Consider the following 17,282-nt stretch of genomic DNA (forward strand, 5'->3'; position numbering starts at 1 on the left):
GTCTTCGCCTCCCACTCTGAGTTTGGCAAGATCCTTACCAGGGAAAGAGAAAATCCGACCAGGCGCCTTCAAAGAGGGAAGCGCCTCGGCGTGCTGTACCCGTTTGCCAAGGAGCTCACCAACAACTGGTCTGCTTCCCCCTCGGTAGACGCACCCGTGTCCAGACTGTCTAACAGCACGGTCCTCCCGATTTCAGGTGTGGCGTCACTAAAGGATTCGAATGATAGGATTATAGAATCCTTAGCAAAGCATACGAAGCGGCTGCAGCAGTGCTAAGCCCAGCCTTCGCTTCCTCTTGGGTAGCGAAGGCCATAGCCACTTGGGCAGAGGATCTCTGCAAGGGCATCCAAGGTAAGGCCCAACCAGAGCAATTGGCCGAACTGGCCAACCAGATCTCCCATGCAGGGGATTATCTGCTCTCTGCCTCCTTGGATGCCGCGTCTTGCGCAGTTCAGGCGTCAAGCAGCGTTGTGGCAATCCAACGTACAATTTGGCTCAAGGCTTGGCAGGCGGATTTGAATTCAAATAAGTCTCTTACCAATCTACCTTTTTAGGGAGTGCGTCTCTTCGGATCCCAGATGGATCAGATTATTAAGGACGCCACTGGAGGCACGAGTTCCCTCCTCCCTCAGTCCAAGCCTCGCAGACCTCCGCTAAAACGTCAGTTTCGGCCCTTTCGGACATTCCACCGTTTCAATACGGCAGACAACTTCTCTAACCAACAGAGAACGCAGGCACGCCAGGATAGAAAAAAGGCGTCTTTCAGACCCACTCCCTCCTGGCGATCTCACTCCTCCCAGGGCAGATCCTCCAGATCTGGACAGTCCACATCAGCATGACTATCAATGAACCCCCGAGAGTCCTTCCCAATTGGGAGGTCGACGTCTTTTCTTCAGAGACGGCTGGCTTGCATCAGAGGACGCTTGGGTCAGGGAGGTGGTATCATCAGGATACAAGATAGAGTTCATTTCTCGTCCCCGGGATCGTTTCTTCGAGTCCCAACCTCCAAAAGATCCTGCCTTAGTTCCGGGGTTCTTTGCGTCCATCGCCTCTCTCCTCACTTCCGGAGTGATCGTGCCCGTCCCCGAGTCAGAACGGTTCACAGGGTTTTACTCAAACCTGTTTGTGGTACCGAAAAAAGGCGGTACAGTTCGCCCCATCTTGGACCTCAAGTTACTCAACAAGACAGTCCGACTGCGTCATTTCCGAATGGAGTCTCTGGTCGGTAATCGCTTCCATGGAGACGCAGGAGTTCATGTGTTAAATAGACATTCAAGATGCCTATCTACATGTTCCCATATTCTCTGGCCATCAGAAATTCCTGCGATTCGCCAGGAACATTACCAATTCGTTGCACTGCCGTTCGACCTCGCCACCGCACCCAGATTATTTACGAAGATCATGGCAGCGTTGATGGCCTTGTTGAGAATCAAAGGTCTCGTTCTTTTTGCGTACCTCGACGACATTCTGATCGAAGCTCCATCCTTTCATCAAGCTCGACAAAGTCTTACCGTCATCCTCGACACCCTGTCCAATTTCGGGTGGCTCATCAACAAAAGGAAGTCCTGCCTTTTTCCGACACAACGTCTTGTGTTTCTGGGTCTATTGGTTGGCACTCGTCTATCGAAGGTTTTCTCCCACAAGAAAAGATTTGCTCCCTGCAGCGGGATGTGCGAGCGCTGCATATCTTACGACTTCCATCTCTCCGGACAACCATGAAAGTCCTGGGAAAGATGGTGGCAGCGACAGAGGCGGTTCCCTTTGCCCAATTTCACTCCAGACCCTTCCAACACGCCATACTGTCTCGGTGGAACAGGTCTGTTCTTTCCCTGGACCGCCCATTTCGTCTTTCATACCGGGTCAAGCAGTCCCTCAATTGGTGGCTAATGTCTCCTCTCATCTCCCTAGGACGGCCATTCCTTCCCATTCACTGGCAGATTGTGACAACAGATGCCAGCCTCCTCGGCCGGGGGCAGTGTTCCGCAGTCACACTGTTCAGGGTCGATGGTCGATTCAGGAGTCAGCTCTGCCGATCAACGTCCTCGAGATACGAGCGATTTATCTGTCTCTTGTTCACTGGGAGAGGCTTCTCAAGGGCCTGCCTATCCGAATTCAGACAGACAATGCCACAGCGGTGGCATATGTCAACCGCCAGGGGGGGACACGGAGTGTCTCAGCCCTGGCAGAAGTGTCCAAGATTCTTCATTGGGCAGAGCTTTCTGTCCCGGCAATATCTGCGGTGCACATTCCCGGCGTGGACAACTGGGTCGCTGATTTTCTCAGCCGCGAGGGTCTTGTGGCGGGAGAGTGGTCCCTACGTCCGGAGGTATTTCTTCAGCTTTGCCGTCGTTGGGGAACCCCGGACGTAGACCTGCTAGCTTCTCGCCTCAACAGGAAAGTCCCACAGTTTGTATCCAGGGATCGAGATCCTCTCGCAGTGGGCGCCAGCGCTATGGCCATTCCTTGGTCGCAGTTCAAGCTCCCCTACCTATTCCCGCCTCTGCCTCTTCTTCCCAGGCTGTTGAAGAAAATCAAGGCGGAAGGAATTCCAGTCACTCATCGCCCCGAATTGGCCCAGAAGGGCTTGGTTCACGGACATCGTCAACCTTCTCGCGGACTCCCCCTGGAAGCTTCCAGACAGGGCAGATCTGCTGTCTCAAGGTCCGATTTGCCACTCCAATTCTCGGCCACTCAATTTAACGGCGTGGCTGTTGAAACCGAGGTTTTGAAACGATCAGGCTTTTCGGATCGAGTTATTCATACTATGTTCCGGGCCAGAAAGCCATCGTCTTCCAAAGTTTATTACCGTACCTGGAAGGCCTATTTCACTTGGTGCGAGTCCACCGACATTCTGCCCATGCATTTTGTCCTGGCGTTTCTTCAGGCAGGGCTTGATGCAGGCCTTGCCCTCAGCTCTTTAAAAGGTCAAGTTTCGGCGCTGTCCATTTTATTTCAGAAGACGTTGGCCTCCCGTCCTCAGGTCAAAACCTTCCTTCAAGGAGTGGATCATACGGCTCCTCCGTACCGAGCGCCCGTAGATCCTTGGGATCTTAATCTGGTTCTTGAGGCTCTGCAAGGTCCTCCCTTTGAACCTCTCAGGGAACTTTCCCCTATCCCTCCTTTCATGGAAAGTAGCCTTCCTAGTGCCCATCACCTCCATCCGGCGCGTGTCGGAATTGGCGGCCCTCTCTTGCCGCTCTCCTTTCTTGGTACTCCTCTAGGACAAGGTAGTTCTGCGGCCTCCGCCCGCTTTCCTTCTTAAAGTGCTCTCCACTTTCCACCTGAATGAGGATACTGTTCTCCCGTCCTTTTGTCTGGGTCCAGCTCGTCCTCGGGACTGCTCCTTGAACAAGCTGGACTTGGTCAGGGCGATGAAGGTCTACCTAGCTAGGACGACTTCTTTGCGGAAGACAGACTCTCTCTTTATCCTTCCAGATGGGGTGCAGAGAGGTCAGCCGGCCTCCAAAGCTACTATTGCTCGCTGGATCAGATCGGCAATTTTGGAGGCCTACTGGGTCATACATCGATTGACCCCTCCGGGAATTAGAGCTCACTCTACCCGGGCAGTGGGTACCTCCTGGACGGTGCGCCACAGAGCTTCCGCGCTGCAGCTTGCAAAGCTGCAACCTGGTCATCGGTTCACACATTTGTGAAATTCTACAAGGTCCACACCTACGCTTCGTCGGATGCCAGCCTAGGTAGAAGGATTCTGCAGGCAGCGGTGGTGAGTCCGCAGGCCTGATGGAAGTTTGCTTTCCCGCCCCAGGGACTGCTTTGGGACGTCCCATGGTCTCTGTGTCCCCCAATAAGGCGAACGAGAAAACAGGATTTTTGGGTTGCTTACCGTAAAATCTGTTTCTCGGAGCCTTCATTGGGGGACACAGCACCCTCCCATGTTCTGCAACTCCTGTTCTTATGTTTGTTGGTTATTTACAGTTGAGTTGTCTGTTCTGTTTTTCAATCTATTCCGTTACTTCTCCTACTGCTTTCTCACTAACTGAGGAATTTCCTGCCGGTCGGTGGGGTGTACACTGCGGAGGAGGAGCTAACCCTTTTTTTGTGCATAGTGTCAGCCTCCTAGTGGCAGCAGCGAACACCCATGGTCTCTGTGTCCCCTAATGAAGGCTCCGAGAAACAGATTTTACGGTAAGCAACCCAAAAATCCTGTTTTTTAGATTTTTCTCTAGATCGTGAGGATCTGTTTTTTGCAGTACATGTCATTTTTCAATCCCTGATGATGGGCATCCTGGGGGATCTGATATGACCATCCTGGTCATGTCGAGAAGTGCCTGTAATGATCACTAGCAGCGACTTCGTAGTCACTAGAAGGGCGCAGTCAGATGGCGGTATAACACGGACAACCATCGCAATGCAAGGACTGAGCACGACAGCTGCATAGAAATGCATGCTGTCATGCTCGGGTCAGGAGAGCCGCCAGCCAGTCTTAGCATTGCGTTGCGATCGTCGTCCATATTATACACCATCTGACTGTTCCCTAAGGGTGTGCGACTTTATATAGATATTTTTTTTTTATAAACTTTTAATGCATTTTTTTATTGCATTTTTTTTTTTAGCTAACAATTCCTTTATTAATTTGCATGATGACGGGTCATTTTTTAATGTAAATACGTGTATGCATCCTTTCAGATAGTGTAAAATCAGACCATGTAGCAGTTGCTGGCAACCCACACCTATATATTTCTGTGTATACTCTATCTTTCTGCTCGCAGGTGAATGTGGTTCCTCTAACCATCCAGCTGACGCATCAGTTCTTCCATAGGATGATGGGATTCTTCTTCCCTGGACGCAGCGTAGAGGAAGAGGAGGTTGGGGATGAGGAGGATAAATCTAAACTTGTTACCACAGGTGAGAATATGGATGTGTGGTGTGTATGCTCTATTCAGAGTATACAGTACCTGGGGGAAACAAAAGCCTGCATTATCTATTGTAACTAATAAAAAATCTAATTAATTGCTGTACGCAATTCCTTGGCATTTTTTTGGATGAAGCTACATCCTATGCCCTGTAGTTACTGCAATTTCACATTGTAAGCTCCAGTTCAATTAATGAATTAGTATTTATTCTGGTCATGGACAGCAGAAAGCCATCAATTGTGCACTTTAATTGTGTTTAGTAACTAAACTGACAAATGAAGAGGTATTAACATAAAGGTCTCTGTCCCAGGCATGCCAGTGGTAAAGCCAAGGCAGCTCATCGTGGCCGAGGACACTGTGTCTCTAGGCCCAGGCAAGGGTGGTGGACAGGGCTTAAATCGGACAACAGGAGTCAGACGTTCATTTCGGAAAGCGCCTGAGGTTAGTTGGAGGCTTGTTTTTGCCTTAAAAAAGTATCTTAATAGTGACCTCTTAATATCAGACTTCTGTCTATTCTTCTCCTTTTCGTAGCATCCTGTGGATGATCTGGACAAGATGAAAGAGCGAGCTGCCATGAACAATTCATTCATCTACATTAAAATCCCACAGGTGCCTCTATGTGTCAGCTACAAGGTACGTTGGTGAACTCTCAGGAACAAAATCTGGTGTGAATTCTTACCTGAAATCAAGGTGTCTGAAGTCAGTGCTTCTTTTGTTTTCTGTATTTTCATGTATCTGCTGGAATTGGACTGGTAAAATGCATCAGTCCTCTGGCTGACAGTGGCCATTATTTGCAATGTGTTAATGTCACTGAGATCCTTCAGGATTGATTTCTTTACATTTATGATTGTATCTCTAGAATTGTATGTTACTTCTGATAACTTTTCCTCCTTTCTTGCCTGCTTCTTGCTTCTACAAATGATGTGATTCAGGATTTGTCCTTAAGGATCTGATTTTCTGCAGATTTGGCAGCTGAAAAGACACAGATTTTGCAGCGCAGATCACCTTTTCTTTGCAAAGGGTGAAATATTCAGTGTAAATGGACTTGATGTGTATTTCAAATTCACAGCAGATGTCAATTTCCAGTGCAAATTTTCTGTGCGGCACATGGATGAGATTTCATAAAATTTCATCTAATTTGCTGGCCAAAAAATCAGCTGCCTTTCCATTCAACTTACCCTTATATTCAGACAGGCTAGACTTGTCTTGATAAATGGAAGGATAGACAATTGTTGGGAACTTTATTTATGAAGAAAATAAGCATATGAGTGGTGTTTTAAGAATTTGAAGACATTTAATTGTGATTTTTATTTTAGAAAAGCGCAAATTTCATTTATGTAAACTATTTGTCACCAGGGTGAGAAAAACAGTGTGGACTGGGGAGACTTGACCCTTATGTTACCCTGTCTGGAGTATCACAACAATACCTGGACTTGGCTTGACTTTGCCATGGCAGTAAAGAGAGACAGTCGGAAAGCCCTTGTGGCACAGGTGAGAACTGAAACTACTACCATGTGCATGTGTTAAAATATTTTCTTACTCTGTCGCCTCATTGGGGGACACAGAACCATGGGTGTTATGCTGCTGTCCACTAGGAGGCGACACTATGCATAATCTGAAAAAGATTAACTTTGGCTCCTCCTCTGCAGTATACACCCCTGGACGGCGTCAGCCTTCTCCAGTTTTTGCTTAGTGTCGCAAGGAGGCACACCTTTTTTTCCGTTTTCTTTTTTTTCGTCAGGAACAGATGAAGAAAAGTGGGTCTCCAGCGAGACTCCCGACATGGCTCCTTCCTTGGCCCCCTTTTTAGGGGTGCCCGGTTGAAGTTGAGATGGCTATTCCCCATGCCGCTCCTTCCCCAGTCCTGCGGGTACTGGTCCGAAGTTGAGTCCCCCCCTTCCTTCCCCAACCCCTTTGGGGTCTGGGTTGAGGTTGAGGCGAGGATGAAGACCCCCTGACGGTGACACAGACGCACCCTCCCTAATCCCCCGCAGGGGGCATTAGGTTGAGACGCCTCAGGTAGGGTTGGAGAATAGGCACCATTCCGCAGTTTCTGGAGCCCTCCTGGGCATCAGGCCTCTAATTTAGACCGCGGCTTCGGCCTAGCCGAAGCCGCCGCCTTTCCCCGCCCCCCGGCCTGTCCCCTGGATGACTAAAATGACACGCTGGAGTGTCATAGAAGGGGCGGATTGAGGCAGAAAGGGCGCGTTTTTACACAGCCCAGCGCGCCCTTTTCAGCTCTCCGCTCCCTCCTCCCTCTCCTCAGCGTCCCGGTGGCCATCTTTTTTTTGGATGAGATCCAGGAGAGGAGCATCACAGCGGTCTCCGGGGGGCACAGAACTGGGATCTGTCGGCGCTGGACCTAGGGGCACACCGGTGGGGTAAGCTCACAGCTGGGTTCTCATACTCAGCTGTGAATCCATACTTCCTATAAGGCTCTCTGTGGGTTCCCTCTGCGTAGCCACCCCTGTACGATCCCTGATAGCCAGCCTCTGTGCACTATGCCGGGCTCAAGGAAGAGAACCAGGCAGGAATGTTTCTATGCATTCTGCACAGCCTGCAAAGCAACGCTGCCTAGTGGCAGCACGTATCCGCACTGCCGGGACTGCATCCAGAACTCTGGGTCAGAACCCCAGGGAGTCCCTAGTGACGCTTCAGTGTCAGAGGCCACGCCGGAATGGGCAACTCAGATGTCACAGTCTATGACACAGTCCATAGACAACCTAACTGCCACATTGCTGCAAGCTCTGCAGAGTCGGGCCCCGGCTATGGACGTTACACAGCAAACGGACAGCTTGTCTCAGGAACATGCTGCTTCCGACTCTCACAGACGTAAGCGGACCCACAGGTCTCGATCACATGAGTCGTCCTATAGCACAAGGTCGTCCCCCCCCCCCCCAGGGAGAGACGCCGTCATTCCAGGTCTCCTAGGCAGTCCCCTGTCACAGACAGACAGTGCAATTTACCACAGAGATCCCCCACCACAGAAGACCCCCGCCCCAGGTCGCCCTCCAGGGATCACCTTAGCGAGGCACAGGATTCGGAGGGCATCTGTGACTCCGACTCAGATAACGAAACGGAGAGGTCCGTGGTACCTTCTCCCCCTAGCAATACAGCGCTAGTTGAGGACATCATCTCTGCCATTCATCGGGTGCTAAAAATTCCAGAGTCGGCCCCGGAAGTCCCAGAACATAGGATTTGCTTCGAAAGTGTTCAGAAACCACCTAAGGTCTTCCCTAATCACCATGAGTTTGAGGAAATACTTACCAAACAGTTTGCGCAGCCTGAGAAAAAATTTGCTAATCGCAAATATTTGGAAGCGAAGTACCCCTTCCCACAGAAAGACACCAAACAATGGACAGATCCACCTGAAGTGGACCCCCCGGTTTCTAGGCTAGCAGCGCAGATCTTATTCTCGCTGCCAGATAGCTCAACCCTCAGGGACGCAGCAGACCGGCAAGTAGAACGCATGGCTCGTTCTATTTTCGAAGCGGCAGGCGCCTCTCTGGGCCCTGCTTTTGCTTCAGTTTGGGCGGCCAAGGCCATCCTGGCTTGGGCCAAAAAACTACAGGAGGGTCTTCAAGCTTCAAATCCCGAGCTCTCGGACCAAGCGGTCCAGATAGCAGTGGTAGCAGACTACATGCTTCATGCAGCCCTGGATTCCGCAAGAGGTGTAGCGGGAATAGCATCAAACGCCATCACGATCCGACGCATCCTCTGGCTGCGAGAATGGAAAGCGGATGCGGCCTCAAAGAAGTCCCTCACGCGACTTCCGTATCTTACTGGAAGACTTTTCGGCGAAAAGTTGGACACAATGATAGCCAATGCCACTGGGGGTAAGAGTACCTCTCTCCCTCAACTAAAACCGAAACGCATGTTTAAACGAAGAAACCAGACGCGATTCCGATCCTTTCGGAATTCCTCGGTCTGGTCCGTCTCGCGCCCAGCGCAAAACCGTAACCGCTCTCCACGCAGGGACAACCCACGGACGCAGCAGCGACCGGACAGGTCTTGACAGTCGAAAGCAGGACAAGCGAAACCCAAGGGAGGAAAACCTCAGAACTTCGCTTCATCATGACTCACGAACTCAGGAAGACACCCCACCAGTAGGCGGCCGACTTTTACTCTTCCAGCAAGTCTGGCTGCCTATTACAGAAGACAGGTGGGTCAGGGAAATAGTGTCTTCCAGATACAAGATAGAGTTCACTTCCACTCCACCGAACTGGTTCTTCCTTTCTATTCCTCCAACACCACCAGACAAGGCTCGTGCTTTCCACCAAGCGGTCTCCTCTCTCCTTCAAGCAGGAGTTGTGGTGCCGGTTCCCGCAAACGAGAGATTCCGAGGGTTCTACTCAAATCTGTTCGTAGTCCCCAAGAAAGGAGGCAGCGTCCGACCCATACTGGACCTAAAACAGCTCAACAATTACGTACGGGTCCCTCCGGTCCATCATTGCATCCATGGAGCAAGGAGAATACCTTGCCTCCATAGACATACAGGATGCGTATCTGCACATACCAATTGCTCCCGCCCACCAAAGGTTTCTCAGGTTCGCGGTCAACCAAAACCACTACCAGTTTGTCGCCCTTCCGTTCGGACTCGCCACGGCTCCAAGAACGTTCACCAAAGTCATGGCGGCCACCATGGACGTTCTGCACTCGAGGCATTCTAGTCGTCCCGTACCTGGACGACCTCCTCATCAAGTCTCCCACTTTCAAAGATTGCGAGGTCAGTGTCTCAATCACAGTAGACACACTGAGTCGCCTGGGATGGCTAGTCAACCTACAGAAATCGTCGACTATCCCATGTCAGACTCTAACATTCCTGGGAATGTTATTCGACACCTCCAGGGGCCTGGTGCTCCTTCCCAAGGACAAGACACTGGCCATCCGTCTGGAAGTTCGTACACTCCTTCGCAGTCCTCCTCGATCTCTCCGGTTTGCCATGAGAGTCCTCGGCCGGATGGCAGCAGCAATAGAGGCAGTGCCATTTGCCCAGTTTCACCTCAGGGTCCTTCAACTAGCCATACTCAGATCTTGGGACAGGAATCCCTTCTCCCTCGACAGGGAGTTCAGGTTGACGTCGTCAACCAGGAGGTCCCTGCATTGGTGGCTCAAACCAACCTCGCTTACACGAGGGAAGCCCTTTCTCTCAGGACAATGGAAGATCCTGACTACCGATGCAAGCCTGACAGGCTGGGGGGGCGGTGCACCTACATCACAGGGCACAAGGCAAGTGGTCACCGAGGGAAGTGACATTGCCCATCAATATTCTGGAAATCAGGGCCATCCTCTTGGCACTGAGAGCCTTTTATCACTTGCTTGCAGCCTCGCACATACGGATACAGTCGGACAATGCCACGGCTGTGGCATACGTGAACCACCAAGGCGGGACCTGCAGCGCCCAGGCGATGAGAGAAGTGGCACATATCCTTCGCTGGGCGGAAGACACGAGGTCGGTACTTTCTGTGGTCCACATTCCGGGTGTAGAAAACTGGGAAGCCGACTTCCTCAGCAGGCAAGGAATGGACTCGGGGGAGTGGTCTCTCCATCCCGAGATTTTTTACCAGATCTGTCAATGCTGGAGAACCCCGGAGGTGGACCTAATGGCATCCCATCTCAATACCAAGGTCCCCAATTTCATGGCCAGGACACACGACCCGCGGTCGCTCGGAGCGGATGCCCTGGTCCAGGACTGGTCCCAGTTCCGACTCCTGTACATTTTTCCACCCCTCCCCCTAATCTCCAGGGTCGTGAGGAAGATCAAGCAAGAGGGAGTTCCAACCATCCTCATCGCGCTAGACTGGCCCAGACGTATATGGTACGCCGACATCGTTCAACTTACAGCAGACGCCCCCTGGCGTCTACCCGACCGTCACGACCTTCTGTCTCAAGGTCCGTTCTTCCATCAGAATTCAGGGGCTCTCAATTTGATGGAATGGACCTTGAAACCTGGATTCTAACCCAGGCAGGTTTTTCACCGGCAGTCATTGCAACTATGATCAGGGCAAGGAAGCTTGCCTCCGCCAAGATCTATTATCGTACCTGGAGAGCTTTCTTTTCTTGGTGCGAATCTCATGGACAAGTCCCACTCCCTTATTCCCTCCCGAAGGTACTAGGTTTTCTTCAATCGGGCCTAGACGCCAAGCTATCCTTAAGTTCGCTTAAGAGTCAGGTGTCGGCGCTTTCAGTCCTTTTTTCAAAAGCGTATTGCTATTAAACCGCAAGTAAGGACTTTCATCCAGGGAGTTTCCCGATTGGTTCCTCCCTACAAACGTCCGCTGGATACGTGGGACCTCAATCTGGTCCTGACAGCATTGCAAGCTCCACCCTTCGAACCTCTTAGAGGAGTTCCACTCTCCATTCTGTCTCAGAAAGTGGTTTTTCTAGTGGCGATCACCTCGTTATGCAGAGTGTCGGAATTGTCAGCACTTTCCTGCAGACGGCCTTTCCTAGCCTTTCACCAGGACAAGGTGGTTCTCCGCACTGTACCATCCTTCCTTCCAAAGCTTGTGTCCAACTTTCACCTCAATGAGGAGATTTCACTGCCATCCCTTTGCCCGGTTCCGGTTCATAGAGTGGAGAAGTCTATGCAAACGCTTGACCACGTCAGAGCATTGCGGATTTACGTGTCCAGGACTGCACCTTTCCGGAATTCTGATTTCCTCTTCATTCTTCCAGAAGGTAGTCGCAAGGGACTGCCGGCTTCCAAGGCTACCCTTGCCAGGTGGATCAAGTCCACCATACATGAGGCCTACCAACTTAACAGTTCCCCTCTTCCGGCCGGTATCACGGCACACTCTACACGGGCAGTAGGGGCCTCCTGGGCCATTCGGCATCAGGCTTCGGCACAACAAGTGTGTAAGGCGGCCACTTGGACTAGCCTACACACGTTTACGAAACACTACAGTGTTCATACCCAGTCCTCAGCGGATGCGAGCCTGGGTAGACTGGTTCTGCAGGCGGCAGTGCCCCAAATTTAGGGACCTGCTAGCACAATATTCGTCCATTGCTTCCCACCCAGGGACTGCTTTGGGACGTCCCATGGTTCTGTGTCCCCCAATGAGGTGACAGAGTAAAGGAGATTTTTGTGTACTCACCTTAAAATCTCTTTCTCTTAGCCTCTAATTGGGGGACACAGCTCCCACCCTGTTGCCCTTATGGGCCGTTGTTTACGGTTGAGTTCTCATATTGTTCTTTGAGCTCGTACATAGTAGCCTTCTTACAGGCATGGTTATGTTATTTGGTTATGTTCCTCCTAATGCTTTTGCACAAAACTGGAGAAGGCTGACGCCGTCCAGGGGTGTATACTGCAGAGGAGGAGCCAAAGTTAATCTTTTTCAGATTATGAATAGTGTCGCCTCCTAGTGGACAGCAGCATAACACCCATGGTTCTGTGTCCCCCAATTAGAGGCTAAGAGAAAGAGATTTTATGGTGAGTACACAAAAATCTCCTTTTATCGCTTCATTGGGGACACAGGAACCATGACATACTCGTCGCACCGGATTGGCCCAGAAGGTCTTGGTTCGCAGAGATCGTCAATCTTCTCGCGGACACCTCCTGGAGGCTCCAAGGCAGACCGGATCTGCTGTCCCAAAGAGCGATCTGCCACCAGAATTCTTGGTCACTCAATTTAACGGCGTGGCTGTTGAAACCGCGGTACTGAGAGCGTCCAGATTTTCATATTGGGTGATTCACACCATGATCCAGGCCAAGACCTCCTGGGCCAATCCGGTGCAATCAGTATATCATGGTTCCTGTGTCCCTCAATGAAGGCTCCGAGAAACAGATTTTACAGTAAGCAACAAAAAATCGTGTTTTTAAACTTTTGCCATTTTTCCATATCACAGTCTGTATAAGAAAATAGAAATCTTGAAATTTTCACACTGCCCACTGAGGCTGTTTTAACTTTTGTTTTAGGAAACAACACGTGTACATAGCTGAGACTATTAACCTATCTTTTGTATTAAAGAATCAAATGAGTGTGTGCATAGGTCATTGTGATGGGAGGGGGAGCACCTAATGTGATTGGTGGATGTGTATAGAGGGTGTTACCTGATATTGTAATCCTGCCTCTGAGGATAAGGAAACTGTTGAAAACTCTTCCTGAAAGTGGCCAGTGTGAAAATTGCAAGGTTATTAGGGTTTTTTTTTAATAAACATCATGTTAAAAACCCCCAAAAAATGCCAAAAATGTTTAAAAATACATAAAATGCAAAAACAGGATAATAGCTTTCCTTGAACCCTCTATCGGCTTATGTGCTTTATACTCTATCATGCAGGTCATTAAAGAGAAGCTGCGTCTTAAACCGGCCGCTGGTGCAGAAACAAAAGGCAAAAGTGAGGCAAAGACAGACATGAATCAGCAGGAAGAGGACGAGAAAGCTCGGCTGCTGATTGGACTCAGCATTGGTGATAAGAACACTGGAAAGAAATCCATATTCAGCAGGAGGAAATTGTGAAAACTGGACTTTTGCAGGCCCTTGTGGAGGAATTAGAAAACTGTAGCTTCAAGGTTTATCTGTGCTAGAAGCTACACGTGAGGTTTCCTGTCCCTGGCAAGACACTGGATTAGCTGTCCAAGAGAAGATATTGGGGATTTTGTTCTTTCCTAGGGCAACAAGTGAATTAAATGTGGGGCATTAAGTCTCTATCTATGCTGCAGTACTGATGACAGGGATGGTACAGGATGACAGCGCCTTACTATAGATCTTCTTTCTTGAGACAGTACAACTAGAGCTCACGTATCTGCCGGGTGTGTAAATTAGAAAGTACATTCAGTGAATGTCATAATGATCAGTGATTGACCGGAGACCACACTAGATGTGGCTCATACAAGATGCAATATTCCGTTTTCATGTGCCTGTGGCAACTGTCCAACCAAAAGCAAAGGCTAATCTGAAGGACTGTATGATAGAGGTATAGGATCAGGAGAGCCAGTATAGGATTCCATGCACATTAGTGCAAAGCTCTCCAATGAGCACGACGTCGGAATATTTGTCAGAATCCTTAAAAAATTGAATTCTGACTGGAACCTGGACGGATCCATTCACGTAAATGAAGCTTGTCTGGCCTAACAGTATTTGATTTTGCATCATGCACAAAACATGGCCATGTTTTATAGAAATCAAAACGGACAAATATTGCCAGGATGGATACCAGACGTCTTTATTTAAGCGAATGTTCCGTTCGGGTTCCCGTTGGGATCTAGTTTTTCGGGGATTCCGATAGAAACCATCCAACGTCGTGCTCAACGGAGAGCTCTGTATTAGTGTGAGCCTAGCCTAAGACTGCAGCGATGTGTCCACTCTAACCTATTAGTGACAGCTGCAGGGGACAAAGATTTCTTAAAAATACATTTACTAATAATGAATAAGGTCCGTAACTTACGTGATGCCGTGGAGGAGGGAAGTCTACAGAACTCCTATGTGAAATGCGTCAGTGAGGGTCTAGGTTACACAGCATCTGCTGCATACTCTCCCAGTCACCTAACAGACTAATCATTTCAATGGTGAGACAGAATCCGTGATACACAAGTACTTTGAGCCCAAAATGTGATCCGTAAGCTCTTACTTAAACCACTTTTGCTACTGTTGCGTCAGCTCTCTTACCTCGCACTTAACTCTGTTGCTGCAAGATGGATCTTCATACGAGAAGTATTTCATAAATCTGATTATTGCTTCCTGATGACAAAGCAAATATTTATTTTTCCAGAAGTTCATTTGTATCTAATAATCCACATGTTATTGTCCAGTTTGACGATTCATTGCCTTATTTTTTTCCTACTTTATGCACCTTCCCCCTGGTTTTTATTTTGGCAGGTTTGAGTCGGATATTTCCAGAGTAGTTTTCAGCCACACACATGGAAATGAATTTTGTTTTGTCACAAGCCATCTATTTGTTTTGGTGTCCGATGATTCCTAGAGGTGGCGTTTATCTTTTTATAAATGTATATATATATTTATATGCATTGAGGCGGGCTGGGTGCAGTTGTTGCTGCTACATAGGTGTATAAAATCCTGCTCTCATCTGCGGACATTTGCACTTTTTGGTACGGATTGCTCTCCACCAACAATGATTAAAATGCAAATTGTTACTTTTACAACAACTGTGTGCTGTGTCTTCTGTTTAGTAAATCTGATAATCTCATGTGATTACTCTTGAGTAAAATGGTGTACAGTGGATTATTAATTCCATTATATAACTGTATAATAAACCAAGTAACTGGGAGGAGAAAGCTAAATCCAGAAGCCAGGTCTCCTGTCCAAAACGGGAGGAGCGGGGTTCTTCCTACGAATCACTTTTCATTTTATGGATTAACACTAGGGCGTTATTAGACCCCTCTAAGCCATAGTTAATACTGCATTACCCAAAGAAGGAGGCAGGAAAGTTCTACCTTGAGACTTCTTTAGTTAGATTGTCTTCAAGCACCACTCCAGTGTGAGTGGCGCCATATAAACTTTTTTTTTATTTTGCCCAGTAAGGAAAGTTATAAAGCTTTGCAAATAACTTTATCAAGGGATTTGTCTAAATGCTTATGAAAAAAATTAGCATGTAAATTAAAAGATTTTAAGCACAAAACTCAGAGGAGGAATCATAGAATGGTAGAGTTGGAAGTGACCTCCTTGGCCATCTGGTCCAACCCCCTGTTCAAACCAGGGTTCACTAAATTATCCCAGACAGATGTCTGTCCATCCTCTGTTTGAAGACTTCCATGGAAGGAGAACTCGCGGCAGCCTGTTCCACTCATTGATCATCCTCACTGTCAAAAAGTTTTTTCTAATATCTAATCTGTGTCTCCTCCCATTCAGTTTCATCCCATTGCTTCTAGTCTTTCCTTGTGCAAATGAGAATAAAGATGATCCTTCGACAATGTGACAGCCCTTGAGATATTTGTAGACAGCTATTAAGTCTCCTCTCAGTCTTCTCTTTTGCAAGCTAAACATTCCCAAATCCTGCAACCGTTCCTCATAGGACATGGGTCAGACGAGCCCCCAAGCGGGGGACACTGAAATCCTCCCTGAGTTGAGGGACGTTCTCTCTCCCAGTACGACGGTGGGTGCTGACCTTCGATGCCAGTCTTCTGGGCAGGGGTGCGGTTTTCTTAGTCACCACACGGCTCAGGGTCGTTCATTAATTCGAGTGTCACGTCTCCCCAGCAACATCTTAGACATTCGAGCGATCAGATTAGCTCTACTGAGTTTCCACCATCTCCTCGCAGGTCACCTCATCAGGATCCATTCCGACAACACCATGGCTGTGGCGTATATCAACCGTCAGGGGGGTACTCTGAGCAGGATGGCCAAGCACGAAGTGAGTCACATCCTCCATTGCGCCGAGACCAACCATTCGCCCATCTCAACATTCCACACCCCGGGTGTGAACAATTGGGTGGTCGATTTTCTCAGTCGCCAAGGCCTTGCCTCGGGAGAGTGGTCTCTTCATCAGGAAAATTTTTTCAACAGATTTGCTATCGCTGGGGGACTCCGGATGTGGATCTTATGGCCTCAAGACTAAACAACAAGGTTCCTCAATTCATTCCCCGATCGCGCACTCCATGCGCCTTTGGAGCGGACTCCCTAGTTCTGCCATGGCACCGGTTCCGGCTCCCGTGCATTCTTCCCCTCTTCCCGAGGGTCATCAAGAAAAATAGAGCAGAGGGAGTACCAGTGATCCTAGTCACACCAGATTGGTCGCGCAGGCCATGGTACGCAACCTGGTACAACTAGTCGCCGACGTTCCCTGGTGACTTCCAGATCACATGGATCTACCCTCACAGGGCCCGATTCACCAACAGACCAGGGCCCTGTCTTTGACGGCGTGGCCGTTGAATCTTGGATTATAGGATAGGCTGTTTTTTTCTCCCGGTGTGGTCTCTACCATGATTAATGCTAGGAAGCCAGTGTCCATGCGCATTTATCATCGCACTTAAAAAAAAACAACCCTTCTTCTTGTGGTGCAAGGACCATGGTCGATCCCATCTGGTGTTTTTCTATTTCTTCCATATTGGAATTTCTACAATCTGGATTAAGGTCAGGCCTCGCGCTTAGTTAGCTCAAGGGCTATTTCAACGGAAAATTGCCACCAAACTTCAGGTGAAGACATTCATTCAGGGAGTTTCCCATGTGGCGCCTCCCTATAAAAGACCATTGGAATCATGGGACCTTAAATTGGTGCTCAGAACTTACAGGAGGCTCCCTTTGAACCACTGCAAGACGTGCCGCTGACTGTTCTTTCTTGGAAAGTGGTCTTGTGGCAATTACGTCAATCAGACGAGTCTCGGAATTGGCAGCCCTGTCCTGCCATTCTCCGTGCCTGACTTTTCATCAAGACAAGGCAGTTCTCAGAACGTCCCTGTCTTTCCTGCCTAAAATCGTGTCTTCCTCTCATCTCAATGAGGAAATTGTTTT

The 17,282-nt window shown here is 49.1% G+C and overlaps 1 protein-coding gene across 2 annotated transcripts in view; it reads left to right on the forward strand.

Moving 5' to 3' along the window:
- The window catches only part of BLTP2 (bridge-like lipid transfer protein family member 2), a 121,862-nt gene extending 106,882 nt beyond the window's left edge, over nucleotides 1-14,980 (forward strand). For both annotated transcript variants that reach the window (XM_073565523.1, XM_073565524.1), the window contains exons 35-39: nucleotides 4,731-4,866; nucleotides 5,185-5,315; nucleotides 5,406-5,507; nucleotides 6,231-6,365; nucleotides 13,155-14,980. In XM_073565523.1, the coding sequence (XP_073421624.1) occupies nucleotides 4,731-4,866; nucleotides 5,185-5,315; nucleotides 5,406-5,507; nucleotides 6,231-6,365; nucleotides 13,155-13,334 (684 nt within the window). In that variant the 3' untranslated portion in view covers nucleotides 13,335-14,980. The remainder of the gene's footprint in view (nucleotides 1-4,730; nucleotides 4,867-5,184; nucleotides 5,316-5,405; nucleotides 5,508-6,230; nucleotides 6,366-13,154) is intronic.
- The last annotated feature ends 2,302 nt before the right edge of the window (nucleotides 14,981-17,282 follow it).

The sequence above is a fragment of the Dendrobates tinctorius genome, unplaced genomic scaffold (genome assembly GCF_039654945.1).
Source record: "Dendrobates tinctorius isolate UK_male_01 unplaced genomic scaffold, ASM3965494v1 ptg000016l, whole genome shotgun sequence".
NCBI classification, from domain to species: domain Eukaryota; kingdom Metazoa; phylum Chordata; class Amphibia; order Anura; family Dendrobatidae; genus Dendrobates; species Dendrobates tinctorius.